At 37.2% G+C, this 24,555-nt stretch overlaps 1 protein-coding gene across 3 annotated transcripts in view; it reads right to left on the bottom strand.

Moving 5' to 3' along the window:
* The window catches only part of GCFC2 (GC-rich sequence DNA-binding factor 2), an 82,281-nt gene that overhangs the window by 5,683 nt on the left and 52,043 nt on the right, over positions 1-24,555 (bottom strand). Inside the window, exons 10-16 of one of the 3 annotated variants that reach the window (XM_019970211.2) lie at positions 24,216-24,415; positions 22,076-22,226; positions 15,432-15,553; positions 8,207-8,283; positions 6,284-6,350; positions 4,391-4,537; positions 77-201 (exon numbers count right to left, since the gene is read on the bottom strand). In XM_019970211.2, coding sequence (XP_019825770.2) covers positions 77-201; positions 4,391-4,537; positions 6,284-6,350; positions 8,207-8,283; positions 15,432-15,553; positions 22,076-22,226; positions 24,216-24,415 — 889 coding nt within the window. Of the gene's footprint in view, positions 1-76; positions 202-4,390; positions 4,538-6,283; positions 6,351-8,206; positions 8,284-15,431; positions 15,554-22,075; positions 22,227-24,215; positions 24,416-24,555 lie in introns of those variants that run through there. The other 2 variants (XR_011569260.1, XM_070798736.1) reach the window with 2 other exon arrangements.

Here is a 24,555-nt window from a genome sequence, read left to right as displayed (position 1 = left end):
TACAAATCTTTCTAAAAATTGCCAAGAACAGAAGCCTAAATAACGCTTATGGAGGTACAAATAAAATATGCATTACCTGATTTCATTTCTAGATAATTTACGTGCAGACTGCAGTAAAAACTGGATGAAATTTTCTAGCTGGGGAATGGATGTTCTCATGGCAGAGTTTTGGAACCACTTTTCTGGTAAATATGCTGCTATCTGATAATCAAAACACATGGTTGATTTTTAATGACAGTTATTAACTAAGTACTTTAACATAATCTCATTTAATCCTTATACTACTCACGTTAAGATTCCTTGGAAGATCCCCTGGAGAATGCAAAGGCTAACCACTCCAGTATTCTGGCCTGGAGAATTCCATAAACTGTACAGTCCATGGGGTCACAAAGAGTCAGACCCGACTGAATGACTTTGACATACACACTACTCATGTTGGTTGTATTATTCTTCCATATTGTATTATTCTTCCATATTCTTTTATTCATGGTTAAATAACTTTTGAGAATTTCCCCTTTCTTTTTTAGGTTTTATACTATAAAAAAAAAGTCGTATTTGGATACTGAAAGCTTAAAGGAGACTACTCTTTAGAAATACTTACTAGTACTTGTAATATTTTCATTACTCTGTATTCCTGAGTGATTAAATTGTACAAAACATAATCTATAACTAAACACCAGAAATGTGTAGACACAAAACACTTAGTTAACAAACCTACATTTGGCCCTGTAACAATGCAGGGAGGTAGGGACAGTGACCTATGCACAGATGAAAATCAGTGTATTAACTTTACAGTTGGCCCTCCATATCTGTGGTTCTGCATCCACAAGTTTAACCAACTATGGATTGTGAAGTACTCTGGTATGTACTGATATTTATTGGAAAAAAATCCACACAGAAGTGGACCCATGCAGCTTAAATCTGTGCTATTCAAAGGTCAACTGTATAAAATAGGTATAGTGTGATTTCACAGTATGAAATTAGATGACTTTGTGTATAATCTATATCAATAAATTAGAGTTAAGAAATCAAGGTCATTCTAAGATATACTGTATAAAAAATTTATTACAATTTTCTTCTAATTTAATATATTGCTTTAAATGTCAATGGCAGCATAAGGAGTCAATGTATGTACATTCATTTGTTTCTTTGGGGGGGGAAACCTCTCAAACAACACTTACTATCATCATGCTAAAGGTAATACATGACTTGGGGAAAAAGTTTTGGAAAAAAACAAAAAATGTAAACAAAAGGAAAACTTCCTTGTTGGAGAAGGAAGAATTTTTTTTAAAAAGGAGAGAGAATGGGAGCAAGGAAAAATCTGAGATCATACTCTCTAACGAAATTCTTGGTTATGTTAGTTGCTAAGGTCAGGATCAGTATGTACCTCTAGAAAGTAGAAAGTTGTACTATATATATATATAATAAAATACATTAAAAGAAAGTTCTGGAATGCATGTTTTCTAAAATAAATCTAGCTGGTCAACACGGAAAACACAGTTGAAAATGATTTATCCTATTTCTTAATCACTTTTTTCAATTATCTAGAAAAAAACAGATAACACTAGTTGCCTAAGGCAGAAAGTCCTATAAGTCTTGTTATGCAAACTATATCTTTTTAGTTTTAAAACCAGCCCTTAACCGATCTGGAATTTAATGTCATTTACACTTGCTTTTCCCTTGTTTTGTATCACAAGGCTCAATAAAATTCTGAAGGAACTATCTAGCTTTCCCATAAATGATCCTGGGACTTAAAGCCACACTGTTTTGGTCTGGTTTTCTAGCCACAAACTGTGAAGACAATGTCATATATCCTCTACTGCATAGTAGAGCTTTCTGGTCAAAGAGAACTAAACTGAAATCTGAAACACAATAGGATGGATGAAGATTGAAATATCTGATAAATAATGTAGTTAAAAACTACACGATACAAACTACATGATACAAAACCATAGCTGGGAAAATAATGGTTGTCTAGGAACTGCTAGACAGTTCTAGGAATTGTCTAGGAATCCACCTGCAATGCAGAGACCCTGGTTTGATTGCTGGGTCAGGAAGATCCCCTGGAGAAGGGATAGCCTACCCTCTCCAATATTCCTGGGCTTCTCTTGTGGCTCAGCTGATAAAGAATATGCCTGCAATGTGGGAGAGCTGGGTTCAATCCCTGGGTTGGAAAGAAGTCTTAGGGCCTTCCCTTGTGGCTCAGCTAGTGAAGAATCTGCCTGCAAAGTGGGAGACCTGGTTCGATCCCTGGGTTACGGAGATCTCCTGGAAAAGGGAAAGGCTACCCACTCCAGTATTCTGGCCTGGAGAATTCCATGAATTGTACAGTCTATGGGGTTGCAAAGAGTCGGACACGACTGACTTTCACACTTTCAGGAACTGCTATCTAACATTACATATACGTGTATACTAAAAAAAAAAACCTTATATAAGAATATAAATATTTTCCCACATTCTTAGAAAATTATATCCATTGATTTTTTAACTTAGGATAATTTCCTAGAAGTAAAATTGCTATGTAAAAGCATGTGGACTTTATTTATTTTTTTATTTTGGCTGATGGTTCTTTGTGGTGGGACGCTTCTCTAATTGTGGCATGCAGGCGCTCTAGTTGTGGTGCATGGGCTTAGTTGCCCCATGGCATGTGGGATCTTAGTTCCCTGACAAGGGATTGAACTCAAGTGCCCTGCGTTGGAAGGTAGATTCTCAATCACTGAACCACTAGGGAAGTTCCTTAAAAGGGTATGAACTTTTAAAGGTTTTATATCGATTGTGCCAAAAGAGTCTCCAGAGTTGTATTCCTCTTCTCACAGTGCAGAACCTATTTCCCAGAATTGCCTCTCCACACTTTCTAGATGAATGATGTTCCTGGACAGATGTGGGACTGCTGTTTTCCTGTGCTTATGACAATACTGGGAATTAATAATCAATTCTCTGATTATATTAATACTATTATATTAATTAATACTATTAATATTTTCCACATGTTTAGAGGTTATTTTAGCATATTCTTTTTCGGGGGGGATTGCTTTGCCTTTTGGTCATTTTCAGTAAGCACATTCAAATTGTTTACAGATTTGTAGAGCTTTAAAAAAAATGTGGGTATTTATCCTCGTTATGCACATTATAACTTATTTTTCTGTTTTTCAACTTTCTTTCTATTTAACTTTTTATTATAGAAAATTCCAAACATAAACAACAGGAGAAAGAATAAGTATGTGCTGTGCTTAGTTGCTCCAACTCTTTTGTCCAACTCTTTTGTGATCCCATGGATGGTAGGCCACCAGGCTCTTCTTCCATGGGGATTCTCCAGTCAAGAATACTGGAGTGGGTTGCCATGCCCTCCCCCAGGGGATCTTCCCAACCCAGGGATCAAACCCAGGTTTCCCACACTGCAGGCAGATTCTTTACTGCCTGAGCCACAAGGGAAGCCACAAGGGAAGAACAGGTATAGTGAGCCCAATAAACCCATCTTCGAGTTTTAACAATAATCAAATAATCCTGCTACCTTTATTTATTTAATTGGAGGATAATTACAATATTGTGATGGTTTTTGTCATACATCAATATGAATCGGCCACGGGTATACACGTGTCCCCTCCATCCTGAACCCCCTACCCACTTCCTGCCCCCCCATCCCATCCCTCCAGGTTGTCACAGGGTACCCTGTGTCATACATCAAATTCCCATTGTTTATCTATTTTACATATGGTAATCTACATTTTTCAATGCTATTTTCTCAAATCATCTCACCTTCTCCTTCTCTCACTGAGTCCAAAAGTCTGTCCTTTACGTTTGTGTCTCCTTTGCTGTCCTACCCATAGGATTATCAGTACCATCTTTCTAGATTCCATATATATGCGTTAATATACAATATTTGTCTTTCTCTTTCTGACTTACTTCACTCTGTATAATAGGCTCTAGGCTGATCCACCTCATTAGAATTGACTCAAATGCAATCCTTTTTATAGTCCTGATACCTTTCTGTTTATGTTTTTTGGTTGACCAAAAATCTTATCAAATCTATTACCTTTTCTCACCTTTTTTTTTTTTTTTTGCATTAAAGTTCAGAAAGGACTCCCTTAACATCAGGTATAGTCATTTATCTTCCTGGTACAGTATTTTATAGTTTTATTTTTTTTACACTTAATTTTTTACTTTACCTATAATTTACATTGGTATTTAAGTGAGAGGTGAGGATCTGACAGTCATTTTGTAAATAGTTAACCAGTATACTAATTTTTAAATACTGGATTCTCCCGGATTTCTAGTCTGTTAAATTAATTTGTTATTATGTAAGTAACACAATTTAAGTTATTTTGCTATAAAATTAATTTTAATAACTTTTAAAAATGATGAAATGATGATCAATTTCTACACAACTTACCTGGCTGCACTTTTTAACAACATCTGGGCCAGGTATGGCATTGAGAAGAGCTATAATAAGGTAACGATTCAGCAGCTTCCCTAGTCCTAGCTCTTGCAAGGTGTCTTCTGGGAGGAGTTCATTCCAAAGAAGAATATTGCCAAAGAGCTAAAATACAACAAAATTTCAAGTGACTCTGTACCTTTTCTCCAAAGGAAAACTGTAATAGTCTCCAACAAACAAAAAGCTGGTCAAACTGTAAAACTCTCAGCACAATTAGCACTGTTCGGACCGTCAATTTTAGAATAGAAAACATTTCTGAATAAACACTCGATTCTTCTCAACCTGCATATATTTCTTCATCCTATCTTCATTTTTTCTTAGGATAATCGCTCAAAATCTATTTCAAATTACCTTGCTGGAGCTTTTCCTGATCAATAATCTTCCTTCTCAATCAGTTCTCTCTTGGAGGCTGGGGCCATCAGATATAAGACTGCAGTACCCCAGGATTCATAAAAGCACTGATGTTAAAGCCAGCCGTACTGTCACCAATATGTGACCTTGGGAAATCAATCAAACCTGAGAGCCTCACTGCTCTAATACAGAAAATAAGATTAATAATAACCTGTGAGTTTGGAGATATTTTGGGTAAAATCCTTTTAAGAAATTCTAATAAAATTTCAATCAAAGTAATACGGGTTGCATTTCTCTCCTGTAAATGCAGATCTTTATGTGAATTCTATGGTAGCTTCCACTTTCTTTCCATTACTAAATTTATTACGTAAGTGCTAAACTTCATCCAGTTGTACTAACATGCAATGCTTTTTCACAATGTCATTGTAGATGTTGCTCCCTCTTCCTGAAAAGCCTTTTTCCTGACCCAATCACATGACAAGCATTGATCCACCCTATCAGAACTATTCTTGCTGAGGTCATTCATGACCTTATAACTATGAAACCCAGTAAACATTTTCAGTCTTCCTTCTAATTCTCTTCAGTGGCATTAATACTTTGTTCTCAGAAGTCCTTCACTTAGTTCTCCTGATGCCACTCTCTTGTGACCATTCTTAGTTTAACAGCTTATTCTTAAGGCCTGTCTGAAGACTTCACTTTGTCCGCCCACTGCTTCTTCTCCTCAGAGGTTGTCATTCATGACCATGCCTCCAAACACTGCCTAAATGTGATCAACTCCCAAATCTCCAGCTCAGATCTGTCTCCTGTAATTCAGACTCATGTATTCAAGTACCTCCCTTTATCCCATAGATATCTTAAATCCACTATGTCCACTTATCTTTCTTTCCTTCCAAACCTTTCCTTCCTTCTCCAATGCCCTCAAATAATGCCACCATAAGTTAATAGGGTGCCAAAGTCAGAAACTTGGCTAGCACTCTACATTCTTCAGGGTAGAATTAATTCTGTAACAGTCATTGGGTTCTTTCTATGCTTCATCCTAAAAATCTTTTGAACCAATCTTTTCCTTACTGTCCCCATTGCCACTGATTCAGCACCGATTTCATCCTTTACTGTTTAGACCCAGGTTAGACAACTATGGCCTGTGAGTTAAATCCAGCTTATGGTCTGTTTTTGTAGAGTTGGTGAACTAGGGATGGCTTTTATAATTTTAAATGATTGAAAAAAAGAGAACTTTAAGACATGAAAATTATATGACAGTCAAATTTCAGTGTCCATAAAGTAAAGTTTTACTGAAACACAGACATGCTCATTTATTTACATATTGTCATGACTGCTTGCAATACAGTGACAGAGCTGAACAGTTCAACAGACATTACACGACCTACAAAACCTAAAATACTTACCGTCTGGTCCTTTACAGAATAATTTTTCTGATCTTCACTATATAGTAAACTTTTTTGGAAAGAAAAATTTTTTTTATTTTTGCAGTTTTCTGCTTACCTTTAGACCTGACCAGAACTGTCTTTCTTGAAACTTTGAATGTGGTGATGTTCTGTTTTCTACAGCACTAATTTAAAGCAAAAGAAAGAAAATGCAAATGACTGTTCATCTTTCAGAAACAGAGTTTAAAGAACTGAATGGTTACTTTTTTTTTTTAATCAACCAAACTAAGTCTTAACAATATAATTAAAGGTGTTCTGGTGATATCTAATAAAATTACTAATGAACGTACACTCACACTCAACAAATCCATGTTTGAGAATGCCTTCTATAGATACATTTGCACATGTACAGGATACTATGTCCATAAAATTATTCACAACACTGTTAGTAATGGTTTACTGCTTAGATGTTCATCAACTACAACACGGCCATATAATGGCATATGGTGCAGCTAAAAAAGCATGAGGAAACAATCTGTGGATGACACAAAAAGATCTCAAAGATGTACTAAGTCAAAGTAAGGCACAAAACAATGGTTATGACTACAATATACTTACTTTGCTATAAAAAAGAGGGGGAAATAAGATTAATTCTAATTGTATTGTAAGTATTAAAATTCTATCTAAAGTATTTAATTCTAATTGCAGAGAGAAATTCCAAAAAGGTAAAAAAAAAAAAAAAAAAAAAAAATTACCAACAGTCAGTATTCTTGCATGTGTACAGAAAAGAAGGCAAAAACTGGGTGGATGGAGGTCAGAAGCAGGAGAGAATAAGACTTTTCATTTTAAACATTAGTAAAAATTTTAAATACACATTCTTACTTTTTAACTGTGCAGATATATTAGTTACCTAAAACACTGAAAGTGAAAGTGGCTCAGTCATGTCTGACTCTTTGCGACCCCACAGACTATACAGTCCATTTAATTATTTGGGCCAGAATATTGGAGTGGGTAGCCTTTCCCTTCTCCAGGGGATCTTCCCAATCCAGGGAATCAAACCCAGGTCTCCCACATCGCAGACGGATTCTTTACCAACTGAGCCATCAGGGGACCCCGGATGTTTCTAAAACATTACAAATCTTAATTATTGTTGTTGTTCAGTTGCTAAATCATGTCTGACTCTTTTGTGACCCCATGGAAGGTAGTCTGCCAAGTTCCTCTGTCCATGGGATTTCCCAGGCAAGAATACTGGAGTGGATTGCCATTTCCTCCTCCAGGGAATCTTCCCAACCTAGGGATTGAACCTGCATCTCCTGCATTAGCAGGTGGTTTCTTTACCACTGAGCAATCTGGGAAGTCAACAAACCTTAATCGGGGTGAATTTTTACATGCAGGCATCTTTTAGGATTCAAATTAACTAGCAAGCTTAGTTCTTTTTTCCTTTCCATAGAACTCTTCTATCATGTGAGTACTCACTGGAGAGTGAGCTTCAGTCCATAATCCATTACTACAACTGATGCTTTCTTAGCAAATCTACCAATATGCATCAAATACTACCTCTCTGATCATTTAGAAGTAAATATATATTTTGAAGATGTAGTTTCTGGTCCCTCAGTGATATTCTAGGCCTTATTTTCAGCTCTCCATGTCAGGTATTATTCTAAGCACTCTCTTCATCTTCACAGTGTCCTATGAGATAGGCATTAATTTAATGTCCATTTTATATACAAAGGCACTGATGCATGGAAAGACACTTGGTCTTGACCCAAGGCCAAGTGTCTAGGAATGGTGAATCTGCACTCCAGAATCTGTGTTTCTAACTACCTGGCTATGCCAATTGTCATGTTCTCAGGAATATCATTATATCATACATGGCATAAAAAAGGTGATTAAGAAATATTTGTTGAAATATCAATTTGCATCTTAACAGGTATGTGTGTTTTGAAAACAGTATGTTTAGTTTCTTCTACATTATACTCTTAAATGAATCTGTATTCCAGGAGTAACTATTTCATAAAATCTAGAAATTAGCAACTCTTACCTCTTTGGATACAGAGGAATAAAAACATCATCTTCTATTGCCTTCTTCATTCTTGAAACAATTGATTTAAGTAAATCCTATTTTTAAAAAATGTAAAAGCATCACTGATAGTCATAGAAAGAAAGGTATGAACGAAATAAAAAGAAATGTATGAACCAAAAGAAGCAATTTTAACAGAATAGTGCAAATTTGTACACACTCAAAGACCTAGGTGTTAAAGCAACTGTAAATTAGGTACAAGAGAACTTCATTTATCCATGTGGTTGCATACTGTAGTGGCTGGTGCCTTTTCATTGCAGCATAGTATTCTGTTGCCTGACAACATTTATTTAGCTGGTCTTTGGTTTAGGGGTTATTATGAATTATGTTACTATATAAATTCCTGTAGAGCATGTCTTTTAGTATGCATGGGCATATATTTCTAATGGGTATATATGTAGAGATGGAATTGTTAGAATCCAGTTCATGTCAACTTTGGAGAGAATGCCAAGTTGTTTTCTGAAATACAGGTATCCCATTTATAGTCTCATTAGTCAGTATGAGAAATCCTGTTCCCCTACACCTTTACTAAGTCGTATTTTTGGGTTTTTAAAAGCTTGCAATTCTGGTGAGTATGTCAGTTAGTCAGTTCAGCCGCTCAGTTGTGTCCGACTCTTTGCGACCCCATGGACTGTAGCAGGCCAGGACCCTGTGTCCATCACCAATCCCTAGCGTTTACTCAAACTCATGTCTATTGAGTTGGTGATGCCATCCAACCATCTCATCCTCTGTCGTCCCCTTCTCTCCCACCTTCAGTCTTTCCCAGCATCAGGATCTTTTCCAGTAAGTCAGTTCTTCACATCAGGTGGCCAAAGTTGGGAGTTTTAGCTTCACCATCAGGCCTTCCAATGAATATTCAGGACTGATTTCCTTTAGGATGGATTGGTTGGATCTCTTTGTAATTCAAGGGACTCTCAAAAGTCCTCTCCAACACCACAGTTCAAAAGCATCAGTTTTTCAGTGCTCAGCTTTCTTTATAGTCCAACTCTCAAATCCATACATAACTACTGGAAAAACCATAGCTTTGACTAGATGGACCTTTGTTGGCAAAGTAATATCTCTGCTTTTTAATATGCTGTCTAGGTTGGTCATAACTTTTCTTCCAGGGAGCAAGCATCTTTTAATTTCACTGCTGCGGTCACCATCTGCAGTGATTTTGGAGCCCCCCCAAAATAAACCCTGTCATTGTTTCCACTGTTTCTCCATCTATTTGCCATGAAGTGATGGGACCGGATGCCATGATCTTCGTTTTCTGAATGTTGAGCTTTAACCCAGCTTTTTCACTCTCCTCTTTCACTTTCATCAAGAGGCTTTTTAGTTCTTCTTTACTTTCTGCCATAAGGGTGGTGTCATTTACATATCTGAGGTTATTGATATTTCTCCCGGCAATCTTGAGTCCAGCTTGTGCTTTACCCAGCCCAGCATTTCTCATGATGTACTCTGCATATAAGTTAAATAAACAGGGTGACAATATATAGCCTTGACGTACTCCTTTCCCAATTTGGAACCAGTTTGTTGTTCCATGCACAGTTCTAACTGTTGCTTCCTGACTGGCATACATATTTCTCAAGAGGCAGATCAGGTGGTTTGGTATTCCCATCTTCTTCAGAATTTTCCACAGTTTGTGGTGATCCACACAATCAAAGACTTTGACATAGTCAATAAAGCAGAAATAGATGTTTTTCTGGAACTCTCTTGTTTTTTCAATAATCCAATGGACATTGGCAATTTGATCTCTGGTTCCTCTGCCTTTTCTGAAACCAGCTTGAACATCTGGAAGTTCTCGGTTCATGTACTGTTGAAGCCTAGCTTGGAGAATTTTGAGCATTACTTTGCTAGCATGTGAGATGAGTGCAATTGTGCAGTAGTTTGAGCATTCTCTGCAACTGCCTTTCTTTGGGATTTGAATGAAAACTGACCTTTTCCAGTCCTGGGGCCACAGCTGATTTTCCAAATTTGTTTACATATTGAGTGCAGCACTTTCACAGCATCATCTTTTAAGATTTGAAATAGCTCAACTGGAATTCCATTATCTCCACTAGCTTTGTTCATAGTGATGCTTCCTAAGGCCCATTTGACTTCACATTCCACAGTGTCTGGTTCTAGGTGAGAGATCATACCATCATGATTATCTGGGTCATGCAGATCTTTTTTGTACAGTTCTTCTGTGTATTCTTGCCACCTCTTCTTACTATCTTCTGCTTCTGTTAAGTCCATACCATTTATGTCCTTTATTGAGCCCATATTTGCATGAAATGTTCCCTTGGTATCTCTAATTTTCTTGAAGAGATCTCTAGTCTTTCCCATTCTATTGTTTTCCTCTATTTCTTTGCATTGATCATTGAGGAAGGCTTTCTATCTCTCCTTGCTATTCTTTGGAACTCTGCATTCAGATGCTTATATCTTTCCTTTTCTCCTTTGCTTTTTGCTTCTCTTCTTTTCACAGCTATTTGTAAGGCCTCCTCAGACAGCCACTTTGCCTTTTTGCATTTCTTTTTCTTGGGGATGGTCTTGATCCCTATCTCCTGTACAATGTCATGAACCTCCATCCATAGTTCTTCAGGCACTCTGTCTATTAGATACAGTCCCTTGAATCTATTTCTCACTTCCACTGTATAATCGTAAGGGATTTGATTTAAGGCAGACCTAAATGGTCTAGTGGTTTTCCCTACTTTCTTCAATTTAAGTCTGAATTTGGTAATAAGGAGTTCATGACCTGAGGCACAGTCAGCTCCCAGTCTTGTTTTTGCTGACTGTATAGAGCTTCTCCATCTTTGGCTGCAAAGAATATAATCAATCTGATTTCAGTGTTGACCATCTGGTGATGTCCATTTGTGGAGTCTTCTCTGTGTTGTTGGAAGAGGGTGTTTGCTATGACCAGTGCGTTCTCTTGGCAAAACTCTATCAGCCTTTGCCCTGCTTCATTCTGTACTCCAAGGCCAAGTTTGCCTGTTTCTCCAGGAATTTTTTGACTTCCTACTTTTGCATTCCAGTCCCCTATAATGAAAAGGACATCTTTTTTGGGTGTTAGTTCTAGAAGGTCTTGTAAGTCTTCATAGAACCGTTCAATTTCAGCTTCTTCAGCATTACTGGTTGGGGCACAGACTTGGATTACCGTGAAACGAACAGAGATCATTCTGTCGTTTTTGAGATTGCATCCAAGTACTGCATTTTGGACTCTTTTGTTGACTACAATGGCTACTCCATTTCTTCTAAGAGATTCTTGCCCACAGTAGTAGATATAATGGTCATCTGAGTTAAATTCACCCATTCCAGTCAATTTTAGTTTGCTGATTCCTAAAATGCTGATGTTCACTCTTGCCATCTCCTGTTTGACCACTTCCAATTTTCCTTGATTCAAGGGCCATTAGATTACAGTTAAGAATGAGAAACAAACTTCTCTCCTACACCTTCCACAGATTGCTCTTAGTATACCTCTCAAGATTATGCAAAACAAATCTAATCATCCTTCCATATGAAAACTTCAGATTTTAAGATTGATATCTCACTTTTCTATATTTTCTCTTTCCCATACCATCTTAGACATTCTCCATTTAATATACTTTAACCTAAAATTAAATGCAAATAGCCCAGGGGAATGAAGAAAGCACATATAACAATTTTACTCAAAAGAGCAGACACCTAGAAGGATGAACTTCCATCAGTCTTTCTGCTCCTCAAGTGACACTGCTGACTCATACTGAGTTTATGGATGATTACAATCCCCTCTGTTTTACCTGTGTTGCTTTAAAGTTGTGCCTCTCCCATCTTTTACTTATGCAGTTGAATTTTTGAACACAATGGTAGGACATTATGTATATTCTTTTTACATTTTATATTTTGAGAGTCAGTCCTTTTCTCAGTGTTTTGAAATTCTTTTGGATTCTAATTCTGTTATCCATAGATTTATGATAGAATTCCTAGTCTTTTGTCATTGAGAAATTTCATTAGCATTTTACATACTCCAATTCAATAAAAATACCAAACAGAACACAACTGAGAGGATTCCAGCCTTATGAATCAGTATTCTTTAGGTGTACTTTTACTGGTTTTCTTTGTATCTAACTATACCCTATTCCCCACCCCCCACATTTGATCTGTAAGAAAATTATAACATATTTAAATAATTATATACTGTACCTGTACGGTACCTTACTTAGTGGAAGTAACTGAGATATTAGGAATATGGAAGAATATGCTTTGACAAATATTTGGTTTTAGGAACCCCATCAATGAGAGGTTACAGTAATCACTGCTTTCTTATTTTAAGTGTTCATAATCCATCTCTGTAATAATCTATTTTAGAACTCCAGAATTAAAGCTATTCTCATCAGGTATTAGCTTACAGAATCATTTACTTTTCACTTGAAAATCAGGAACTGTGCTGTCTGATTGATGCTTCTGGAGCCCTTCTCATTCTCTACAATTCTTTAAATATCACTAAGAAAAACAGAGTGAGCTCACCAGCAATCTGTGTTACTAACCTAGAATATTACATAGTACACTGATTCTCAACTAGGAGGAACTTTGCCACGCCTCAGAATATTTTGTAAGTCTAGAGGTATTTTTGGTTGTCAAGACTGGGAACTGCTACTAGCACCTAGTAAGTAGAGACCAGGGAGCTTACTGCACAGAACAGTCTCACACAAAGAAAGATTGGTTCCAAATGCCAAGAATGCCAAAGCTGAACAGTCCTGATGTAGTTCTAGTCTCCTAGTAAAGCCAAAAACCCATTTCCAACATTCATAGTAGGAGGGTTTCCAGAATTAAGATTACCAGTATAAAAACTTCATGAATGAATCCATAAACTGTTGAAAGACTTTAGTGGTTACAAAATGCCAGGTCTGCCACTGTTAAAAGTGATCTTATAAAGTGACTTGGCCCTCTAGGCCCTAGCTTCCTCACCTGTAAAAATATAATTAAAATCAACATGTTTTACAAGGTTTTGAGGATCAAATGAGAAAATGTGGAAGTGTTTAAAAAACTTTACATGTAAATGCACTATTTACATTTAGGCTATAATTACATAATTCCATGTAGAGAGCAAATATAGGATTATATAGCTGTTTGCTTGCTCTAACATACTTGTCTTGATTCTATGCTTTGTAACAACACAAAATAAATCTATTCCTTCATCAAACATAAACATTATCTCCAAGTACATCTTCTTTCAAGTTGAATCTAATTCTTGCATGATTTTCACGTTTTTATCCTGTTGGAGGTGAGTGGAAAATGCCCTTTCTCCTTCAGTTGCCACAATGTTCAAATCCTATTCTTTCCTTTAGGTCCTTGCTCAAATGTCACATGTAATAAACATTCTTTCACTGCTGACATTTCTCTCTCCTGGTTCTTTTGTGAAGTTTCACAGCACTTTATCTGACCACTCTTGGAGAGGCAATGTGGTCAGTGAGATGAGCTTGGGTTTTAAAGTAAGACAGTGCATGTGTGCTCAGTCGCTTCAGTCGTGTCTGACTCTTTGCAACCCTATGGACTATAGCCCGCCAGGCTCCTCTGTCCATGGGATTCTCCAGGCAAGAAGACTGGAGTTGGTTGCCATACCCTCCTCCGGGGGATCTTCCCGATCCTGGGATCCAATTCACGTCTCCTGTGTTTTCTGTATCACAGGCAGATTCTTTACCGCTGAGCCTCTGAGGATGCCCAAAGTAAGACTAACCAAGGTACAAATATTAGTTCTAACTCAAGGTATTACTGTGAATAGGTCTCTGTGATTCGGATTCTTAATCTGTAAAATGAAGCTATCATCTGTTCTTTAAAAATTATTTACTTTTGGCTATTCTGGGTTTTGCTTCTACTCAGGCTTTTCCCCAGTTGCAGTGAGCATGGGCTACTCTCCAGTTGTGGTGCATGGGCTTCTCTCATTGCAGAGCACGGGCGCACAGGCTTCAGTAATTGCGGCTCCCAGGCTCTAGAGCACAGGCTCACCAGCTGTGGTACACGGGCTCAGTTGCTCCACTGCATGTGGGATCTTCCTGGACCAGGGATAGAATCCATGTCTCCTGCACGGGCAGGCGGATTCTTTACCACTGAGCTACCAGGAAAGCCCTATCACCCATTTTTAACAGGATTGCTGGAACTAAGTGGGCTGACACAGGAACAAGACCTAACAGAGTACCGAGTACATAGCAGGAATTAGACAAGTAAGTCTTTTCATTCCCACTTACTTCCTACTTCAAATAACAGTTTATATGTATCTTTTTTCCTCTAAGATTACATGATTCTTGAAGGCAGAATCATGCTGGTATCCTCTTCTCTCGTTTTCTTCTTACAGCTTCTTTCCTTCATTACTTGGGACTTATTGGTGCACAGAATATGAATATAACATGTCTCCTTGCTTTTCAACTACTTTGATTATTCCACTCTGGGTATCCTCCAGTCTGTGAATCTCTCTCTTAATTCTCTTAAAACTCAACATAAAATTGTCTTACTCTTTCAACCGCATCAATCTACAATATTATCATCAACAAACAAATGATTTAAAAAAAGAGTACTGCAATAAAAGATTCAAGAAACTCTCACCACAGCCTCTGAAAAGTTCCTTCCTCTTTATGTTTTATGTTCAGTAAAACTCAATTCTACATTATGCTGAAAATCTATCCTATTAAATTTTGAATCCTCAAAGAGCTAACTGTTCTTGACTATGCAGATTACAGATAACTAGTTAAAATACTGAATGTTAATCTACTTTTAAAATTAAAGTAAGGTCATACTATTACTAGATGTTTGCCAAAAGAACAAATGTAATTAGTTTTATTTTCTTTTAGAAGCAATTAATGTGTACTAACGTATTTATGCCTGTTCATCTCTGCAAGGCCAACGTACATTCACAAACCTGAAAAACAGGTAGTTGGGCCATGAGACCTGTTGAACAAATCAGACCATTGAACAGAGAGAAATACGCTAATAAGAATGAAGGTAATAATCTGGGTCTTACTGCATGTTTGTGTATTCTATTATAATGATTACCATTCCTGTAAGAATGTTTGGAAATATCAAGGTGTATCCTTTCATATTACTAATTATATTGAGCAAAAAATGGTCGGTCCTAAATATTTTTCATCAATAGTGTTCTGATAATTACTTCTGCATCGGCTGTAAACAAAGATTTATAATAAATTATATTGATTTAAAAGTAAATCAAGAAATTCATAATTCTAGACATTATTACCTGTTTGCCTTTATTAACTTCATTTTCACAAGTGGAATGTTCTTCAAGAATCATTCTGCACTGCGTTACTAAACTTGTTGTCTGTGTGGTTGACAAGGGATCCCAAACGAATTCTACAAAGCCTGAAACAAATTTTCAGTGGTGCACAGTTTAGTTACTAGACTACTTTTGCTGGTCACATATAAACAATTGAGGCCTTTTGCAAATGCTACTTCCCTCCTCTTGTGGTTTAAAAAAATCAATGCCAATCAGTACATTATGTATTTGCATACATACTCAATTTTCTTGTCTTTTTTGCATTTTGCTGAACTTGTATGGCTCAACTGCAACTCTAATTAAATCACCTTGTCACAGTGTTGGTGTCTGCAACCATGCAGTTAAAACATGACTGGAAAAAAGTACACTTTAAATTGATCACCATGACACTCCAGTGAGACCAAAACCCTGTCCAGCAATCACATTTTGTTTCTCTGGCCCATTCTCTTTCCCTCTTGCAAGACAGTTATTTCCTGCCTTCTCCTTCCTCCTTGCTCTCAGTTAATGGACTCTACTCTTCCAGATGATTATTTCTTATGATTTCGTTTCTCCACCCTTGCTCTCACTGTCAGTTGATTAATTCCCAATTTGATGAGAAAAACAGAATCAATCAGAAGAGAAGCTCCACAAGCTCCTACCATAGCATCTATGAATCTAGCAGCATCTGTGCCCATAAATTCTAACTTGTCTCCCATTTCTATGGATGAAGCACTAGCCTCCTTGCTAATGCCAACTTTTTATTTGTACAAAAGACTCCTTGGCTTACTTGAAGATTCTGCTCCTGGAATTCTGCCCTCTCACTTCAGTATCACCATCACTTCTACTGGATCTTTTCCATCACCCTACAATTTTTTCTCTTGTATTAAAAGTAATCCCTCTGTTGACTCTACTTTCCTCTCTAGAGCTGCCCTATTTCTTTCCTTCATTTTACAACAAAATTACTCAATAACTGTTGAAACTTTCTATCTCCAATTTCTTTCCTCAAACTCCTGAAATCACTTCAGTTAGGCCTTACCTCCAGCTGTTCTCCTAAACTACTCTTACCAAGTCACAGTTAACTTTCACATTGCGAAATCCAACGGCTGATTCTAGTCTCCATCTGATTTAACAGCAATAACTACAACATTTTTTTTTTTAAACTTGGCTTCCAGGATACTGCTGGTTTCTCACTGACCTCTGTAGTCTCCTTTATTGTCTTGCTTGTATTCCTGTTTACTTTCTAAATGCTGGACCTCAGGACTCAGGTCACTTACCTTCTCTTTCCTATTTATATTTATACCCTTAGTATGGCAAGTCAGTTTTGTGGCTTTACATGCACTCCAAATTTATATCTCCTACGTGGATCTGTCCTTTAGACTCATATATTTAATAGCCTAGTTGACAGCTCCATTTGGATGATAGGCATCTCAAACCCAACAGTGTCAAACTGAGCTCTTGCCGTACCTCCCACCCAAAACTTGCTCCTCTCAGTCTTTTCCATTTGAGAAAATGGCAACTCTGTCCTTCCAGCTGCTCAGGCCAAAAACCACTTAAGTCATTCTTGATTTCTCTCTTTCTCTCTTGTTCCACAATCCATATCAAATTCTGTTAGTGTTAATACTTTTGAAATATATACAGAATTTGACCACTTTCCAGCCACCTCCATTTTTAACACTCAAGTCAAACCACCGTTGCTTAGATTACTGAAAAAGCTTCATAATTGATCTGCATACAGTTCATTCTTAACACAGGAACCAGAATAAGTCTGTTTTAATGATAGGGCAGATCTTGTCACTTCTCTGCTCAAAACTCTCCAATTGCTTCTTGCTCACTTACAGTAAAAGTCCTTACAAATGATTACAAGGCCCCATATGACACAGCCACTGTTATCCTGCTAACCTCTTCTTACTGTCCCTGTTGCTCACTCTACTAAAGTTACTCTGGCCTATCTGCTGTTTTTCAAGTAAATCAAGATAGCCCCTGCCTCAGGGCCTTTGCATGTGCTGTTTAGGATGCTGTCACCTCAGACATTCATTTGGCCCACTTCTTTACTTCCTTTTGGAAATCTGCTCATTTGTGACCTTCCCAGGAAGCCCTTCCCTGGCCAAACTATTTTAAATTGCACTCCTCTTTCATAATTTGTATCTTTCCCCCTTACTTTACTTTTCTCCTCAGCCCTTGTAATTAACACACTATAGATTTTACTTGTTCATCGTTTATCTCCTTCACAGAATGAAAGCTCCATAACATCAGGGATTATTATTTTGTTTACTGATGTATATGCTGAAGTTAACAACTGTGCTTGACTCTTGTAAAATATAAGTTAAATATTTTTTTAAAAATTTAAATAGGTTAAAAAAATACCCCAAATCAAATATAAAACTGATTTCTCAGGCATCTAGAAGATTAGGCTTGTAATAATCTTAGAGTCTACTATGTGCCTAGCATTAACTATTAGAAATATAGCAGTAAGATTAGGGTTGCCTCAGAACAATTTTGTCTAATGTCAAATACAAATATATTATATACATATATGTATAGTTGCTTAGGTAAGCAATTATAATGTAGGTACCATCCTAAGGATTAGAGTACATCAGGAACCCTGAAAAGGTATGCCTAACCCAGTTCCTAGAAATGATGTCTATATAGAGTTCTGAAAGATGAAGAGGAGTTAGTTAGCTAGATGAAAGAGGTATAGGGTTAAGGGATTTGTCAGGTGGATGGAGTGTAGAAGACATAAAAGCCAGGGAGAAGATAGCTTCTCCTTCTACCTCCACCAGTAGAGGTGGAGATGAGGGGATGAAGGAATTGAGCTTGGCAAAAGATGGGGCTAGAGAACTACTAAACAGAGACAAAATCCTGAAAGTCCTAGAAAAGTCCATGTTAAAGAGATTAGACTTCAACCTAAAGGCAGTTTAGAATAAAGTGTTTTAAGTGAGGTATGACAGAATCAGACTTACTTTTTAGACAGATCACCATGGCTTAAGTATAGAAAATGGGTTAGAAAAAGGAAAAAAGTAACAGATGTGGCAATTGCTTATATAAAGAGGTAAGAAAAAAGCAGGAGTAGATGACTTGGAGGTTCTGGTTTGAATATGTGGGTAGGTGGAGGTACCACTTTCTAGAGAAGGAATATAAGAGGAACAAGTCTGAAACAAAGATGACAAGTGTGATTTTGCATTTTGGATTTGAGTTGCCAAGTAGATATATTCAGAAGTTACTCTGATAAGAGATCTGGTGCTCTTAAGAAGAGATCTGGATTTGTTCTTCTAGTTCTTTTTGATTGAAAATCAAGCAGAAAAGCACTGTCCAAAAGAACTTTCTGTGATGAAAGAAAAAAACATCTGACATCTGCACTATTTAATATGATATTCATGAGTGATACATGGCCATTGAAGAACACCCCAGATATAGATAGCACTAGAGGACAGTATGCAATTACCCAGGAAGCTCAAAAAGAGCTACCATAAAGTTGCCAACATCTGCTGGACCATGGAAAAAGCAAGAGAATTCCAGAAAAACATCTATTTCTGCTTTATTGACTATGCCAAAGCCTTTGACTGTGTGGATCACAACAGACTGTGGAAAATTCTTCAAGAGATGGGAATACCAGCCCACCTGACCTGCCTCTTGAGAAATCTGTATGCAGGTCAAGAAGCAACAGTTAGAACTGGACATGCAACAACAGAATGGTTTTATATAGGAAAAGGAGTACGTCAAGGCTGTATATTGTCACCCTGCTTATTTAACTTATATGCAGAGTACATCATGAGAAACACTGGACTGGAAGAAGCACAAGCTGGAATCAAGATGGCCGGGAGAAATACCAATAACCTCAGATATGCAGTTGACACCACCCTTATGGCAGAAAGTGAAGAGGAACTCAAAAGCCTTTTGATGAAGGTGAAAGTGGGGAGTGAAAAAGTTGGCTTAAAGCTCAACATTCAGAAAATGAAGATCATGGCATCCGGTCCCACCACTTCATGGGAAATAGATGGGGAAACAGTGGAAACAGTGTCAGACTTTATTTTTCTGGGCTCCAAAATCACTACAGATGGTGACTGCAGCCATGAAATTAAAAGACGCTTACTCCTTAGAAGGAAAGTTATGACCAACCTAGATAGCATATTCATAAGCAGAGACATTACTTTGCCCACAAAGATCCATCTAGTCAAGGCTATGGTTTTTCCAGTGGTCATGTATGGATGTGAGAGTTGGACTGCGAAGAAGGCTGAGCGCCAAAGAATTGATGCTTTTGAACTGTAGTGTCGGAGAAGACTCTTGAGAGTCCCTTGGACTGCAAGGAGATCCAACCAGTCCATTCTGAAGGAGATGAGCCCTGGGATTTCTTTGGAAGGAATGATGCTAAAGCTGAAACTCCAGTACTTTGGCCACCTCATGGGAAGAGTTGACTTATTGGAAAAGACTCTGATGCTGGGAGGGATTGGGGGCAGGAGGAGAAGGGGATGACAGAGGATGAGATGGCTGGATGGCATCACTGACTCTATGGACGTGAGTCTGAGTGAATTCCAGGAGTTGGTGATGGACAGGGAGGCCTGGCGTGCTGTGATTCATGGGGTTGCAAAGAGTCGGACACGACTGAGCAACTGAACTGAACTGAACTGAAAGTGAAGTATTTGGAATTTTCAGATGAATACTTAAATGAGGCATATATATTCTATGCTATCATTAATAATGCTTAATAGCTAAAAGTAAATGGTTAAAAGCACTATCTTTCCAAGATACCCCATGATTGCACTGTAAATTATTCTGAGGAAAATCTTTAAAGTTTAGTCAAGTTGGCTGAGAAGCAATATAAAGCAGGTTACTTTAGTTTTTAAGAGTTTGCAGACTTTGCAGTCAGAATCCATTCTCAGTGACGTGGTGGAACAGATCCTTATGAAGTATAATTTCAGATAAAACAAATTCAGACTGAGGCACAAACATCAGTGCCCAACAGCTCTGAGTACTAGTAGGAGGAGTAAGGGAAATGTAGTAATGTTTTTTTAAAGAAAGAAGAAACTCACCGTATACAAAAATAAACTCAAAAGGGATTAAAGACCGAAATGTAAGGCCGGACACTAAAAAAACTTAGAAGAAAACATAGACATGACACTCTTTGATATAAATTGCAGCAAGATCTTTTTTGATACAACTCCTAGAGCAATGAAAATAAAAACAAAAATTAACAAATGGGATTTAATTTAACTTAAAAGATTTTGCACACCAAAGGACCATAAGCAAAACAAGAAGATAACCCTCAGAATGAGAGAAAATATTTGCAAACAAAGCAACTAACAAGAGGATCAATCTCCAAAATATACAAACAGCTCATGCAGCTCAATATCAAACAATAAGTAACTCAGAAGGCAGAGGATCTAAACAGACATTTCTCCAAAGAAGACATATAGATGGCCAAATAGCACATGAAAAGACGACCAACATCAGAAATGCAAATCAAAACTACAATGAAGCCTCACCTCACACAGGTCAGAATGGCCACCATCAAAAAATTTACAAACAATAAATGCTGGAGAGGGTGTGGAGATAAGGGAACTCTCCTACACTGTTGGTGGAAATGTGAATTGCAACAGCCACTATGGAGAACAGTATGGAGCTTCCTTACAAAGCTGAAAACAGAACTACCAGATAACCCAGCAATCTCACTCCTGGGCATATAACCCAGAGAAAACCATAACTGGAAAAGATACACTCACCCTAATGTTCACTGAAGCATTATTTACAATAGCCAGGACGTGGAAACAAGCTAAATGTCCATCAACAGAGGCATGGATAAAGAAGATGTGGTAATATTCCATTATATACCATGGAATATTATCACCCAGCCATAAAAAAGACAAAAAATGCCATTTGCAGCAACATGGATGAACCTAGACTGTCATACTGAGTAAAGTAAGTCAGACAAAGACAGACAAATATCACGTGACATGGTTTCTATGTGGAATCTAAAAATAAGGCTACAAACAAACTTATTTACGTAACAGAAGTAGAGTCATGGCTGTACAAAACAAACTTACGGTTACCAGGGGATAAATGTGGGGAAGAATTAATTGAGAGATTCGGATTGACTAGACACACTACTATATATAAAACAGATAACTAGTAAGAACCTGCAATACAGCACAGGAAAATCTACTCAAAACTCTGTAATGGCCTACGTGGGACAGGGATCTAAAAAAAAAAAAATGTGGATATATGTATAACTGATTTACTTTGCTGTACACTTGAAACTAACACAACATTGTAAATCAACCATACTCCAATAAAAATTAAAAAAAAAAGAAGAAGAAATGTAAGGGGAGAAGTTAAGGGAAAGACATACACATAGTAGAGATGGAAGTGTGCCACTAATAAATGACTTATAAAAGTAACTATTAAAGTAATGTGAATGTCACAAATACTAAAGGTCCAAGAGTATCAGGAGTTTGATAGCCAGTCACTTGCACAAACAAGCTGTTTTTAATCAGCTTAAATTATAAATCTGTTGATTTCTACTGTATATTACAGTTGTGTTCAAAAACGAAAAAAATTTGTGACTGTAACAGAAATGACTGATCTTATACTTAGCTAAAGAACAATTTAATTTTATCAAGATTACAAAACAGTACCTATAAGTCGAGGAATAACTGTTTTGTTGATGACAGTAGACAAGATTTTCTTATCAGAACTATCTTCCTTCTTTGAATCTTCCATACTGCAATCTATAAATTCTTCTATAGATGTAAACCATGGCATCTGTTTTAAACCTATGGAATCAAACTTATAAATAAAATTATCCAAGTTATAAATAAATTCTTAATTTTTATCTTTATATAGTTAACTTTTTCAGTAATTACCAGAGCTTTTCTAAGGATCAAAGGAGAATAATTCCATATTTTAACCCAACATATACAGAGGGCTACAGTTTATAGGGTCACAGAGAGTTGGAGACAACTGAAGCGACAGCACTCACGCACATACAGTACTAGACCACCAAGGCTAGACAGCATGACATGACTAACACATGATGTCTAGGCAGTGAGACAGGATACTATATTTCACGTGTTTATTGATGTCCAGAAATGCCCCCCTGTGTTTAGGACCTACTAAATGGCAGGTACTGTTAGGAACAAAATATACATTTATAACAATAGCAGTTAAAATATCCATGGTATTTGCTTTTAAAGATATACTTACCTTATACAAAATTCACTCTGGCTCTCCCAAGTCTCACTGGCACAAATGTATACTTTGCATGTGGCTTATCTTATTATTAAGCAAACAGCAGATGGCCAATTACTATTTGATGAATGACTGAATGAACAGATCTTTGCTATGTGTGACAGAATACTCAATTCAGCTTGAGTGGTTAACAACTAGGCTGTCGTCCAACCAGCTACCTTAGGGATAAGCCTGGTTCCTAAACTAAGAACACTGTATGGCCCTGAACCTAACAGAAAGTCTAAAGGCATGATGACTAGGGCAGAGGAAGATCCGCCTTAGTCAAGCAAAAGGGATTCACCCTTTGTTAAGTCTTTATTTTCAGCTCTCCTCTCTTCCTAGAATTTCATTTTCTCATTTCTGTTTGCTTAACCACATGGATGTCCCATCATCATTTCATTGTCTATAATGTAAAACTTCCTTGAAAACCTTTTCCCTCTTTGAAAAGACACCATTTCTATGAATGGAACTACCGTTGTCCTAATAACTTAGAATCCAAACCTTGGGGTCACTATTTTGATGTTTTGTTAGGGTTATTCGCAGCAGTTTATTGATTCTTCATAAAATCACTTGTAATCAACCCTTTCTTTCCTCTTTGCTATGTCACTATCACCCTGTGTGAGGAACTCATCTCCTTGGACTTGGGCTACAGCAACTGCCTTTCAGTTATCTTCACCTCTTTCTCTCTACGCTCCAAGTTAGCCTATTGCTCAGAGCTTCCTAAATCATTACCTTCATCACGTCACTCCTCCCATTACCTATCAAAACAAGTTCCTTTCTCTTGATTTACAATCTATGCAGTCTCTACAAGACTACTATTTCTCCCCATGTACCTTTACAAAACACCTTTTCCTTCCTTGCTCTCTTCTTATTTAAATTCTATATACCCTTTAAATCCTCATTTAAATTCCTCATCTTCATTGTAGCTTTCCTAGCCAAGTATTCCCATTATGTCATCTCCAACGTCAGAACTCTTGGTACCTATTTTGAATTTCACTCAGATTGTAAAATTCTTATGGTCTGCTGCTAAGTCACTTCAGTCGTGTCCGATTCTGTGTGACCCCATAGACGGCAGTCCACCAGGCTCCCCCGTCCCTGGGATTCTCCAGGCAAGAACACTGGAGTGGGTTGCCATTGCCTTCGCCAATGCATGTAAGTGAAAAGTGAAAGTGAAGTCGCTCAGTCGTGTCCGACTCTGTGCGACCCCATGGACTGCCGCCTACCAGGCTCCTCCGTCCATGGGATTTTCCAGACAAGAGTACTGGAGTGGGGTGCCATTGCCTTCTCCGTCTTATGGTCTAATATTACCTTTATTTTTTGAGTGATCTTCAACTTATCACAGAAGATTTTTTTAAAGTGTTTCCTTTACTGATGTGTTAGCCTTAAAACAGAGTGAGAACCAAGAAATGGTAAATGACTACTCCAAAGCATGATTATTAATTCCATCCCTAAGGGTGAGGTATTTTATATTATAGTTAACCTGATAACAAGAGGACTGAAGTAACTAAATGTGATCAGGATTATTTTTTTCACGTTAAGCTCATATACCTTAAGAGGGTTCCAGTCAATCAACTGAAATCGTATTAGGGGATTTAAAAGCTTCGGAATGCATAAACTAATGAAAGCTTCATAATAAGAATCAGGAAACTTTTCTCGCCATTGTCGAAATTTCAATAAAATATTCTGGATATTACAAAAATCACTGTGTACATCTTCAAAAATCTTCTTATGATCCTGTAAAATGTCACCTGTGAAGAAAATGAGTCTCTGTATATTACACATTTTACATTTGTGATCTTTAAGTTTGATTCCTATAAACATAGTTATGTATAACTTATGTAATCAACTGAGTTGAAAGTTATTCTTGACATTAACATATAAATAGTTT

Source organism: Bos indicus, chromosome 11, assembly GCF_029378745.1.
Source record: "Bos indicus isolate NIAB-ARS_2022 breed Sahiwal x Tharparkar chromosome 11, NIAB-ARS_B.indTharparkar_mat_pri_1.0, whole genome shotgun sequence".
Taxonomy (NCBI): Eukaryota; Metazoa; Chordata; class Mammalia; order Artiodactyla; family Bovidae; genus Bos; species Bos indicus.
Note: the sequence above shows the minus strand (reverse complement) of the source record. Positions and strands in the feature narration are given on the sequence as shown.